Source organism: Phoenix dactylifera, chromosome 1 (genome assembly GCF_051530095.1).
Source record: "Phoenix dactylifera cultivar Ajwa chromosome 1, Ajwa_hap1_PhDact_Kaust_v1.1, whole genome shotgun sequence".
Lineage (NCBI taxonomy): Eukaryota > Viridiplantae > Streptophyta > Magnoliopsida > Arecales > Arecaceae > Phoenix > Phoenix dactylifera.
Genome location: NC_143190.1, coordinates 48,303,044 through 48,316,699, shown reverse-complemented (window position 1 = coordinate 48,316,699; position 13,656 = coordinate 48,303,044). Strand labels below are relative to the sequence as shown.

The 13,656-nt window shown below is 40.4% G+C and overlaps 1 protein-coding gene across 1 annotated transcript; it reads right to left on the bottom strand.

Annotated features, from left to right (window-relative positions):
- Nucleotides 1–7,905: 7,905 nt before the first annotated feature.
- Nucleotides 7,906–10,353, bottom strand: LOC120110635 (uncharacterized). The gene is made up of 6 exons (XM_089925937.1): nt 9,903–10,353; nt 9,692–9,705; nt 8,684–8,806; nt 8,515–8,565; nt 8,230–8,301; nt 7,906–8,121 (listed from the first exon to the last, which is right to left on the bottom strand). The coding sequence occupies exons 1-6, from the start codon at nt 10,351–10,353 to the stop codon at nt 7,921–7,923; spliced, it is 912 nt and encodes a 303-aa protein (XP_089782063.1). The 3' UTR covers nt 7,906–7,920.
- Between the last annotated feature and the right edge of the window lie 3,303 nt (nt 10,354–13,656).

Sequence of the window (13,656 nt, the reverse complement as noted above, 5' to 3'; positions counted from 1 at the left end):
GACGTAGGTGGCGGATTTGCTTTTGCTGGGTAGACTTGGTCGGTGGACAGATTGCAACGTCGAGAAGCTTCTTGTCCGTGAGCTTCCATAATATTTCTGCACATGGGCAGCGTCTCTTTGGATGCCGGAAGACATGCTCCATGTCCCGAATTCTTCTCTCTTTCTCTCTCTCTCTCTCTCTCACTCACTCTAAATTAATTAAGTTGGTGAAAAGCCAAGGCCAATCAATCATTCTCACAAAATTCTAACCTGAGTTTTAATTAAATAAATAATTTAAATTTTTTTATCTCCTAAATTTTAGTTATTTTAATTATTTTAAAATATTGACGTCTCTTTTAAAAAATTTGTAACTCTTTGAAAATAAACACTAGTTTTCAAAGCGATACGATATTTTCAAAATATTACATATTTTCCGAACTATTGTGTCTCTTCCGCTCTTCAATTTTTTATTTTTTTATATTTTTTATTTATTAAATATCTGAACAATTGTGCTCGTTAGAAAAAAATCAAGCTAAACCGAATTATTGTATATTGGAAACAAAATCACTATAAACCTGCATGTAGGGTTCGAATCATGTTTTTATAGCAGTATATATCTCATGTCTTGATGTAAACAAATTCTTTTCAATTTTTTTAATTTTATTCTAATAAATTATTTTTTATAATATTTTTATAAAATAAAGTATAATAATTTTAGGTAATATAATACATATATTCCCAGCTTCAATAACTATCTTCGGGTTTTATGTGCGCCAGAGAGTACGTGATCAAGGCAGTGCGTAGCTCACTGCTGGTGCTCTTTTGTGTGGTTACGAGAATATTACCGAGTGAGATACTGGTCTCCCACTACCCAAAAGTCAATTCACCATTTCATCAATTAATATGGATTAGATTATTACCGAGCTACCTTTGATTAGCTCTGTTTTATAAACTGGATCTGACTTCCGAGCTGTTTGTCTTATTTGTATTATTTAACCAAATGCCAGGTCAGGGCACGATCAAGTTGGTGTTCCTTTTTTTTTTTAACAACATTTTTAGAATAAATTTATTTATGCATTTAACTCACGACATTGGCCTTCTGAAAATCCTCTATTTACCTTTCGCTGGTTAGGACCGAATAAGAGACTATTTAAGGGTGAATATGTCAACAGAATTTGAGTTGATTGGTTTTCTCTTTCTTTTTTTTTGGTGGTCAGTAGATTATAAGATACAAATCAACGTAAACTGCCCATAACATTCTACAAAAAAATTCTTTTCTTTTGATTTGGCTTAGTTATTTTTTATTAAGAAAATGAAGGAAGACAAAAGGATTTCTTGAGAACTTAAAGATGGCAAGATCACCCAGAGGTATTAAAGAAAAAATAATTATAAGATACAAATAGTGCGAACTACTAATTTCCTTTCCATAAGCAATTTCTAGATTTGAACCTCATCAGTATTCTAACTGGGCTTAGGGATCATGAACCAAAGGCTTTCATGATAATGTTGATGCATGATAGGTACAAACAGAAGTATCAAAAATCTATTGAAAGACATAGAAAATGTTATCGTTTAATATTAATTGTATATTAACCGAGCTTTTTGATGATAGATTATCCGAAGATATTTAAAATAAAATATTGATGAGATATAAATAATAAAACTGCTTATTTCTTTTTATAAGTAGTTTCGATATTTCAGCCTCATAAATACTCTAATTTGGCTTCAGATCATGAATCAAAGGCTTCCAAGATAATATTGAGGTGCAATCAATATAAGCCACTCACTGATTTTATAAGTAGTTAATTTATATGATTGTACCTAAACATTATCTTGCATGCATCAATAATCTTGAATAACACACTAGATGGGCTAGAGGATGATACTACCAAGAAGTAACAAAAATATATTAATGTAAATTGCTTGTTAAATTATAAAAAAAAATTTATATTGAACCTTAATAATAGCGTAACATAGTTTTTAAAGTTCTGGACTACAGGAGTCAATAGACCATTTACCCAATCCGAGATTTAGGGTTTGGATACGAAATATGAGCCCAAAAAGCCATTAGGTTGAGTTAGCCATAAAATTGAATCCAAAAGTTTACCACACATGATTCTAGTCCAGTTTGATCCAACCTGATTACCTAACATGCATTATTTTGCATATAATAGGTGTTATATTTCTCTTCCCACTCGCCATCCTCACTGAAATGTAACTTCTAATCTCCCATGTACACTATCTTATATTTTACAGAATGTATCTTCAAGTGTTTTCGTATTAACATAATCTCAAAACAATGTGTACTTAGACATCCAAACCTATTTGTATTTATTCGATGGATCACATAGATAACTTCAAACTCAATAAATCCCCATGTAAAGAAACCATGACTCAACCTTCAAATAAAAGGTCAAATAATACCACCAATAAACAAAATAATACCAAGTCAGATGCATAGCCTGTAACACATGTATATCCAAGAACTTATACTGATACTTTTATTTCCTACGCTCACAAGCAACACAATCATGATTTGTATCAAATACTATTGTTACAGAACTTAAAAGCCAAAACCGATGATCCGCTGAGAAATGAAAGCATCAGCCAAGCTTCATTGTCCTCGGTGCAGGTTTTGACTATCCCAAAGATAGCATGCAGCATCCTTTCAGCAGCACGGTCTGAGTGGCGCCTGGGCTGGCCGCATACAGACTTGCAGTTTGCCACACGACCAATCGACTGTATTATTCTTCCATGGTAGATATGCTACCTGAACGAAAACCTTGGAACCTTAGCCTCTTATTTCTCCTCGGTGTCCCTTCAGCTGCCCAACTCTTCCCAACATCTGTTTGAAATTATTTTGCCCGCGAAGTGGAGGGTTTAAAGACCATAGATTCAAAGCAAAATGTTAATCGATTCTCAGAAAGAATTATTCTAAGAATTCTCAGAACGAATTATTCCAAGTCATCAGTAATTACCACACTTAATTACAAAGAAAAGAAAAAGATAAAGAAAAGAAAACCACAACTTAACTTTCAAGTGTATTGTCTTCCATAAGTACCACACTTAACAGCTTACTTGTTTGATATCAGAGAAATTTAACTTTCAAATGTATTGTCTTCCATGATTAGAACACTTGAACAGCTTCCTTGTTTGATATCAGAGTCGTCAATTGTGCAAGCTGCAAAGTTATTCTACATAATGCTTCCAGAGGCTTGAAGTTTGCGGCAACTATGGATTTTTCACAGGTCATTTTGGAGACCAACATCACAATATGATTAAGAATGTGGGAGGATAGCAACCACACCTGTAAACTGGACATGTAAACATAATTAAGAGAGACATTTATGTACAACTTAATTTTTTTTTTTAAGATTTATATATCTAGGGTTTGCGGTAAAGTTGCATCAACTCTAGTAACAGGAAATAAACATAAGCAGTAGAACCAGTCTGGGCGTGACATCAACAGTACTTGGGAAATATAGCAGCTGTTCACAAGAATATTTGGAACAATCACTGCAACAAACACATATCTGCCAAAACAAAATAAAAACAGCTTTCGAGAAGCAGAACTCTTTGTTCCAATCACTGCAGGGGATATGGGGACTTGTTTTTCAGAGTGTCCAAATTTTTGTAAGTCATTTTCAGTTATTTATACCCAGTTCACTTTTACTGGTCTCAATTACATATTTGATTTACCATATACACCACTGATTGCACGGTTATATATATAGATAGATAGATTAAGTGCGCATTGGATGTAACTACATATACTATTAGTTGCATGTAAATACGCACAGATATGCACTCTACATGGAGCAAACTATAGTGCATAGTTCACTTCAAGTAAAAAATTTTAGTCCACTGTGGTCATTGCAGTGCTTCTAATGTCACAATAGACAGAAAAACACATATCGATCCACGAACACATACAAGCATACATGGAAGCATGCGATCTTGCATTCATGCTTCTGTGCATGTGGTCATATTCCAAAGCCTGGAGAATCATTTCCACCTGAATTTAAATGATCACTTGTAGGAGTTTTCACAAATTAAGGATAAAAAGAAGAAACATTGTAGGAATCAGTAAAACCATTGCATGACATTTCATCTTCAATAAAACTACTACAGTACTACTGCATATGCCAGAGCATTTAAAAGGATGAAACTAACGTGAATAGCTACAAAATCAAATTTAGATAACTAAAAACCACAATAATCTAGCAGCCTATGTGCTTGCAACTTTTGTCAGTAAAGTTTGATACTCCTATATTTGAGAGCTAATTTTGTAAGGATGGAAGGTATTCAATAATGGCAACAACCAAACTATATAAAAGTACATTAGAGTGGCATGTTTCATATATAGGTATCTTAACACAGTATAAAGCAAAAGGAAAACACACTTAGAAGTAGAGAGAAGATTGAATGAAAAGATTGAAAAAGATTGAATGTACACACTTAGAAGTATAATGCAAGGACTATATATATGCACGAAAAGATTGAATGTGCACATAACATTCCCTCAAGCTTAAGGTAGAATTGTGAGTTCATTCTGTGAATACATTAGTGGAATCAATGAGATAAGAAGGCTTAAAGTTAGCAATAAAAATGGTGTTAATTAGAATGGTGATTGGAAGATTGGTACTACTCAGGTAGTCAGGAGAAGAAATAAGAAGAAAAAATTGAAGGGGTAAAGAATTGAAATCTGCACTGAAATTGTTTATTTCTTAAATCTCTCCAATTTGAAAGAATCCAACTCAGGATGTGATGTTGCACCAATTCATTGGGATGCAGATCATAAACTATCAAGTAACTCAGCTTACCTGGACATATTGTTGTACAACTTTGCAATGTGTGGACATATCTTTTATGTACCTTGCTATGTATAATCTATCAATGGAAACATAAAATATAAGTCTCCTGAAGCCAAGGGTTCAAACTCTGTTGGTGGCTCAAAATAAAAGATCTCTTCAAAACAAACGCAGGATTCTACGAGTTTATTGATGACTAAATCAAATGACCAAGTGCTATCTTGATGAGCCAATCTTGTAGGACCTTCATGTAAAATCCCTTTTTAAGAAAAGATCAAATCATAGAATTTTAGCAGAGAGATAAACAGATTGATCTACCTAACACTTATATTTATTCTGATAAAAGAGCACTTATATCCTCCAAATTTTTATGTACCATTTAAAGCCACGACTTGGAGAACATAATAAGGTTCAAGAACAAGAATAACAATCAGAGATTTTCGATGTTCTCTCCTTACGGTTCCCTTGTGCTCACGTCTCTCTTCATCTCCCTTAACAGTCATAACCGTAAGATTTAACCAATCAACGTTTGCAATGTGGATCTAGTAAATATCAAGAAAACATATTTATGTTAAAAGATTATGTCATGCAAGAATTAGGAAGCAGACAATAAGTCATGCTAAAATAAAATGAATAATTTGCAGATAAGCATTCAGATCTATCAGTTTCAAAGACAAGATAAATTCCTTCCACAAAAAAATTCCTATTGTGTTAAAACAAAATGTAGAGGTTTAGAACAATGCAAGAACCAATATTTTTAAAATCCTTCGCAAGACTAGCTTCAACCGGGGAATGTTCTCATACTCTGTCCAAAGTTCTTTTCTCTCATCAGCTGCAAACAGCAAGCATCGATCCTAAGGAGTGATTCCATGAGAAACTTCACTGAGGTAATTATGGTTACTCATGGTCATAATACTAATATGCATCCTTAGTCCTCCTCCATGGATTTTCCGCATTTCATATTCTCATTTGAAGCTTTTCTGTTCGCGCCTACTCTTTTCTGCTTTACGCCATCAGGTGGTGTAGTGTCGCCTGTGAAAACCCCTAGTTCTCTCCAAGTTTGAATGAACGAATGTGAGAACATCAATCAATTCTGACTCAAAGAAGAGCTAATAACGTGAAAATGAGAGTTGACTCATAATTTAGGGTAAAGCGTATGTCATCCCAATGCTCAATCTTGAAGAAGAAAACTCCAATCGTTGATAAATTAAAATCAACTTAGAAGAAAAATGTTAAGGCCAATTACCTTCGGAAAAAGTGTGCACAGTTGCAATTCTAAGAAATTTTTTGAAAAGAAAGGGGTATAATCAGCCAATCATGTTTATAGAAAATCCTGCAAGAATGGAATCTGTTAGCCCATCCAGCCTAGGGTCATTCAATAGCTCGCCCAAAGTCGCAGCCTAAATCTTGACATGTGGGCCTGTTGGTCGGCAGGAACAAAAAAAATATTCATAGAGATTTTTCGGTGCATTCTAGGTGGCTGATCGGCGACGGACGGCCACTTGCATCACATTTTCTATAACTGTGCCTTTTTTCGACGGTATTGGAGTATTATCCGGGGAGCTGTGGTGGAGCCAGTACAGTTATACTTCAGTCGGACAGTGATGGTAAATGACTGGAAAGCCACTTACATCATATTGATACCAAAGCGTCAGGATGCTTCGGAGCCGAGCCACTACAGGCCTATTAGCTTGTGTATCACTTTGTATAAAGTAGTGGCAAGGCTCATGGTGGGAAGAATGAAGGATTTGTTGCCCAGCATCATCAGCCATGAGCAGGGAGCTTTCATGAGAGGGAGGAGTATATCAGACAACATCTTGCTAGCTTAGGAGATGATGAGAGACTTACAGCGAGCCCCGAGGAGGCGATGTTTGATGGCAGTGAAATTGGACATGGAGCGGGCTTATAATCGGATCCGTTGGGACTTCCTCAAGCGGGCACTGGAGAGTTTTGGTTTTCATCAGGTTTGGATTGATTAGGTTCACTACAAGAAAATTGAGCATTAGCGACGCTTTTTTTGGCCATTAGCGACGCTTTTAAGCGTCGGTAAAAACCATCCCGACGCTATCCCAAGCGTCGGTAAAGCGTCGCCTATGCTACAGTGGATAAATAATTTTCCGACGCTTTTCAAAGCGTCAGTCATTAGCGACGCTTTTTAGCGTCGGTAACGTACAATTTAGCGACGCTTAAAAGCGTCGCTAATTGCAATTTAGCGACGCTTTTTAGCGTCGGTAACTAGCGACGCTTTAAAGCGTCGTTAAAGTCAAACCTACCGACGCTTTAAAGCGTCGGTAATAGTTAAAACACCGGGATTTTAACGACACTTTAAAGCGTCGTTAGAGTATAATTTTTTTTTTAAAACTCTGTTTACAAAATCAAAGGCATTCACACTAAACGAGATTATACTCATAGCACAATCAAACATATTTATCAAAACATTCATTTTGTCAAATTACATTCATATTGTCAAATTACATTCATACTGTCAATTTACATTTGCAATGTACTTCAAAAAGCATAAAAAAATGCATATAAAACTTTAAAATAAAAGCTTCAGGGATCAATGGAGTCACCATTTCTACGAGCAGATGGAGTATCAGGAACCTGTAATAAAAAAACCTTAAGAAGTTAAGAATACAAAATTTATTAAGCTCTTCAAAAAAATATGATACTTATTTATATGCATGTTGAAGGAAGGACTTAAGAAGGCTGGCCTTTGATGGATTTCATGCTGGGGCACTACATGGATGTTGATACAAATTGCATATTGTCTGTATATGCAGCCTACACATTGTATATGCACTATGGAGTCCTTGACTGCTTGCATGCCATAGCCATAGCCATAGCAAAAATAAGATTCCTGGTCTTCTAAGAAGAACTAGGAGGGAAATGTGAACGGCGATCTACTTGGAAAGAATATGCATATGATATACATAAATATGAATAATCCTAATATTGAAAGCAACAACAGCAGAATTATCATAAATTATCAGATACTCAACGTGACAAAATCAGTTAAATATCCAGCAATTGTTTATAAAACAAGATTACATGGTACTAAAGCCAACCTTTCCTCAGTAAAAGGTCGCTTGCTTCCCTTCTTCTCATGACCATTATCATTGGCAATCTCCTACAAGATATTATGAGAAACAAACATTAAAACTAATACCTGACTCAGAAAAATATCAATGATTACCGCATAAGATAATAACCTTACGATACCCTCCTTCCACTTGATAGTCGTAGCGGTTATATTAGCCACTCCTTCCTCAGTGAAGGAATAAGTCTTCACAAGCTTTGTGTCTTCAAAATATGGGTTAGGAGAGAAGTTCTATCCATTACAAACACCCAGTCAATTGATTAAAGGTAATAAATCACAAGAATATACTTATTCATAGCAACAGAATGGCTATTTCGTCAAAAACAAACAACATCTCACAAATATAATGGAGTAGCCTGACTTCAAATCTTGACAATCTTCAACGTCCAATGAAACCAAATACTTGAAAATCTGCATCAAAGGAACTTTATTAACACAAGCACCTGGAAATCTATAATGGGTTCCAAGTAATACCAGACATCAGATAAATCCAGAAGAAGCTGACAAAGGTCCTAGAATGATATCTCTAATTGATATAGTTAATATATTTATTCTGGATGGAGTAACAATTTCCACCACACTTAGTTTGAATTCAGCATGTTTCAAAAATAACAGCATGCATACCTTTTGGTCTTCCTCTGTCAGAAGATCGCTAAGAGCAGGATGACTCAGGAACTAAAGAGTTAAGCATTACACACAGAAATACAAAAAAGAAAAACTATTAGATGAGAATGTTCCAAAAAAGAGGTTGTAGCTTAAATATATAATTACTAAAAAAAGAGAGATTACGAACCGCAGTTAACCAAAAGTCTGGAATGGATTGGATGATCTCATTCCGTTTAATGTAGACAGGTCTTCGAATCTCATTATATTTCTGTTCCACCTCCAAAACTTTATCACTTGCTTCCTCATTAACCTACAGTCATGAATGAGATGAGCATATGGCAGACACAGGCAACAGGCCGACAACTCTACAAGTAAAAATACTATGAGAGTAAAAAAGAAATACTATGAGAGTAAAAAAGAAATTTCTACTTAAATCGTGGTAGAGATTATGTTGGACAGAAACTCTACTACAGACAATTTTGGTGAGCCTTAAAATTCTACAAGTAAAAATTCAGAACACTTTGTGCGGTAGCTGGTTTGGCCATTCTCTTCTCCAACATTGAGAAAGACAAAAAACCACATGACATGCCTAAAACTTGACTGCAAGGCTCACATGTCAGTCAAAGGCCTAGCCATTGTTCACTTATGAAACTGATCTAGTTCTTAGATCACATGAAGAACATGTAAGCCACATTATTGGTGCAAACATAAGGATAAAAAGACACCATATGTGTAAAGCCCTGTCAACATACGAGTATGTGTTGGGCCAAAAATCTCCTACAAATCTCCATTCAATGTTCCATATCACCAGTGAGTTATCAAATCAGAGTTCAAAACATTCAGTAATGCTTTAAACAAGATAATAACGGGAGGCACAATTTTAGTAAAAAATAAGCAAAAAGAGCTCAGTCAGCTAAATAAAGAAGCAGAACAATAGATCGAGTAACACAAATGGTGGGAAGGAGGGAAATACAAGAGAACAATCTTGTTATCTATTAATCATGAGCTTGTAACACAATTTTTTCCACCCAAAACAATTAAACCTCAAAAGCACACCAAAAGAGCAGAGGAAAGACCTTCAAGCAATAACAATGCAATGGACCAATTTCGGTCAATCAAAAGCAACAAAAGAAAAGGTTAACTCCAAGAAAAAGAGAATTACATAGAATTAGATGAGAGACATCCAAGGCCATACTTTATCCTCAGATTCTAGTGACAACAGCAAGAAGTAAATGAAGAAAATCCCAGAAATTAAGGAAGAATATAGCTATCCACCAAAAAGCATTAACACAAAATAGACAAGGTACAGCTATAAATCCAAATTTTATAGATTATGAAAAAAAAAATGTAATGATTTAGACGAAATATTCTGAAAGACTCTGGAGATGCAATGATAGAACAAAAACCTTGGTCCTCAGCTCCGCCTCGTCTCCGTCGGAGGAGGAGGGCAACGAAACTGAGGACGGCGCCGACGACGGCGACGAGGTTTCCCTCTCGGAGGAGGATCTTGAGCGCGAAACCGGCGATGTCGGCGGTGATCCGACGGCCGTCGGCGACGAGCGCCCGTCGGGGCTTCCCGGCGAAGGCGAGCAGCACGAGGATCGTGATCCAGGTGACCAACGTGGCCGGCACCGCCACGGCCAGCGCCGCCCCCATGGAGAGCAGGCCGAAGACCCCTCCGTAGAGCACGGAGGCGTAGAGGGCCTTCCAGCCGGCGGCGGCGCGGGAGGAGGCGGAGGCGGCCGCCGAGTTGTACCAGGAGCGGATGGAGAGGAGGAGGTTCCAGGAGGAGGAGAGGAGGGAGTAGACGACGAGGAAGAGGAAGACCCACGTCCGCCGCTTGCTCAACGCCCGCATCAGCAGCGACTCCCCCCATCGCGACGACGGAGAGCGCTCGGCGGAGGAGAATGGATGAGATCGGTGAAAAGGGTTGAGAAGAGAGGGAGTCGGTCGGGGGATTTAGGGCTTTAGAGGGAGGGGGTATGCGGGAGGAATGAAGTCCGACGACGCTTATAAGCGTCGTCGTGTTCTTCCGTTATGCCGACGCATAACAGCGTCGGTGTTTAAATATTCCGACGCTTATAAGCGTCGGTAATGCGCCCAGACGCCGACGCTTAAAAAAAGCGTCGCTGGAAGCTTTTTTACCGACGCTTCCCAGAAGCGTCGGTGGTTACTGTCCCAACAAAAAATATCGCCGACGCTTTTAACTAGCATCGGCAATACAAAGTCGGCAAAAATCTTTTTTGTTGTAGTGGGTTCTAGGCTGTGTGCAGGGGCCTAGCTTTTCCATTCTGATCAACGGCACGCCATCGTCCTTTTTCTGAGCGACTATAGGACTTCGCTAGGGATATCCTCTGTCCCCATACTTATTCATCATTTGCTCTTATGTACTTTCTCATGCTTTGCATGTAGCCTGTGAGAACCGGAAGTTCGCGGCCTACAGTCCAGCCCCTGGTGCCCGTCCTATCTCTCATTTACTTTTTGCAGATGACTGACTGTTGCTAGCTAGGGCGAGAGCGAGGGATGCAAGGGCCCTCCAGAGTGTGCTGACAGAGTACTATGAGGCGTCCGGATAGAGAATCAATCTCCAAAAGTCATCCATACACTTCAGTCCGAGTACGGAGCGGAGCGTGCGACAGGAGATCAGGGCGATCCTGAGGGTACAGGAGCACTGGACTACCTTGGGGTCCCGCTCACAGGGAGGAGATTGCGGGTGGCAGAGTGTTCTACTTTGGTGGAGAGGGTGGGAAGCATACTTGAGGGTTGGAGGGTATCATCACTCTCTATGATGAGTAGATTGACGTTGGTCAGGTCAGTCCTTTGCTCTATACCTATTTATCTTATGGCCCATACTGTTGTGCCGAAGATAGAGCTGGCGGGGATTGAGCAGCTCTTGCGGAGCTTCCTATGGGGCTCCCTTGTGGGGGCCACGGGGTACATCTGGTGGCCTGGGAGAGAGTCTGTTTACCACTGAGCGAGGGTGGTTTGGGAGTGTAGTCATTACTGGCGAGGCGCGAGGCACTCCTGGCACAGCAACCGGTGCAGATTGTTCTAGAGCTGCACAGCCTCTCGAGTCAGGTCATGATAGCTATACATGGTCGGGCATGCTTAGTTGGCCAGTGGCGGGCAGCCGGAGGGGCCCCTTCATGTGGCGGGTGATTGGGAGGTACTTGCCTATGGCTTGGCGCATTCTAGGTGGCTGATTGGCGATGGACGGGGCATTGATGTGATGGAGGACCCATGGTGGATGCACTCCCATTGAGACTGTGGCCGACGATGATCAGTGGCAAGGGAGTTGTGGGGCTCCAGGTGTGCGATCTCCTGAGACCAGAGGAGGCAGAGTGGGATGATGACAGATTAGGCCAGTTATTCGGGGAGCATCTTGCAGAGCGGATACGAGCCTTTTCCATCTCGAGATTAGCAGGTCCAGATGTTAGGGTATGGAGCACCACTTGCAGAGCTAGGGTTGGGGTCAACGATGTTTCCCGGGTTCTTCAGCAAGAGTCAGAATTGGGTATGAACTGTGGTTGGGTATGGAGGTTTGGATTACACCAGAGGGTTGCACTATTCCTCTGGAAGGTGGCTTGGGAGCGTTTGTCGATGAGCTACATGCTAAGCAGACGAAGAGTTGGCATCCCTCCCTTATGTTTGGACTATGAGGTGGACGAGTCGATGGACCATGCACTGTTCCAGTATATGTGGGCGAGGGGGACTTGGAGGCTGTCCGGGATTCTAGTAGATGCTTGGAGTCGGAGGGACTGTTTTTTGGAGGAGGTACAGCGTTGGTCGGATACCCCCCAAATGCGTCACGTGGCCATTAGGGCAATTTGTATAGCTTATCAGGTATGGATGGCCAAGAACGCTCGGGTATCTGGCGAGGTTAGTCCGTCTCCACATTTTGTGATGGAGCTGGCTCGGGCACAGGTAGTAGAGATTCTTCAGGCAGGGTTAGACCATAAACCTTTGACAGTTCGGGACATCTGGAGCCCTCATATTGCTTCAGCAGCTCCTTATACGGTTTTCTTTACCTGGAGTCCCCATCCCTGAGTTTCCTCAAGGTCAATTTTGATGGCTCTATCCTAGATGGAGGCAGGAGGGGAGGGGTCGGCTTTGTCATCAGGGGCCCGAGTTCAAGTGTGGTAGCAGCGGGGGGGGGGTCAGATCTTCGACACCTCAGTTCCAGGAGCTGAGTTATGGGTGGCTTGGATGGGATTGCGTTATGTGCAGCACGTGCTTCAGGCGATCTCCATCCTCTCGGAAGGTGATTCGGCCACGGTGATCGGCTGGGTCCAACGGGGCAGGAGCATGGCTGGAGGTGTTCATCCCCTACTTTGTGATATTTGGTTGATGGCGAGGGAAGGCATTACACTTCAGGCTATGCATGTATATCTTGAGGCTAACAGGGCGGCGGACTGGGTGGCGGCATATGTAGCGAGCCACTCAGGAGGCACCCTATGGGTTGGGGAGGGTGAGATGCCTGTTGCATTACAGGACCTTTTGTTTGCCGATTCTATTGGGTGTATTCATACATGTGATGTATAAAATGTCCGTTTCAGCAAAAAAAAAGGGGGGAATTGAACCATAACGCGACACGTAGGAACCAGGTGGCTGGTCGGTTAACCGACTGGCCCGATTTCCTGCATGGGATTTGTTTACGCCGATTCTTCATTTAGTGGGTACCTACCTGGTCGATCTATTAATTGCTTGCTCCACGAAAATTTACGATCTCGCCGCTAGTTTCCGTCCATATTAAAGATACTGCCACCGTCAGGCCAATGATGGATCAAACGAACACTACAGGAAACTAGGCCTTTCCCGACGCTTTTTTGGAGCTTTGGCGTCGGCTAAAATACCCCCGACGCAAAGCCAAGCGTTGGCAAAGCGTCGGATATACCAGAGTGGGAAAAGTTTTTGCCGACGCTTGAGTAAAGCGTCGGCAAAAACATGGCTTTACCGACGCTTATATAGCGTCGGCGATAAACCGACGGGGCGGTTTCCCCGACGCTTTTTTGCATCGGCAATTCCTGATTTACCGACGCTTGTATAGCGTCGTCGGCGTTAACCTTTTCCCGACGCTTTTAAGCGTCGGAAATTGCTCAATTGTCGCTGTGCCACGACCTTTTTTATCGACGCATAAAAGCGTCGGTAATTGTCTCCGTT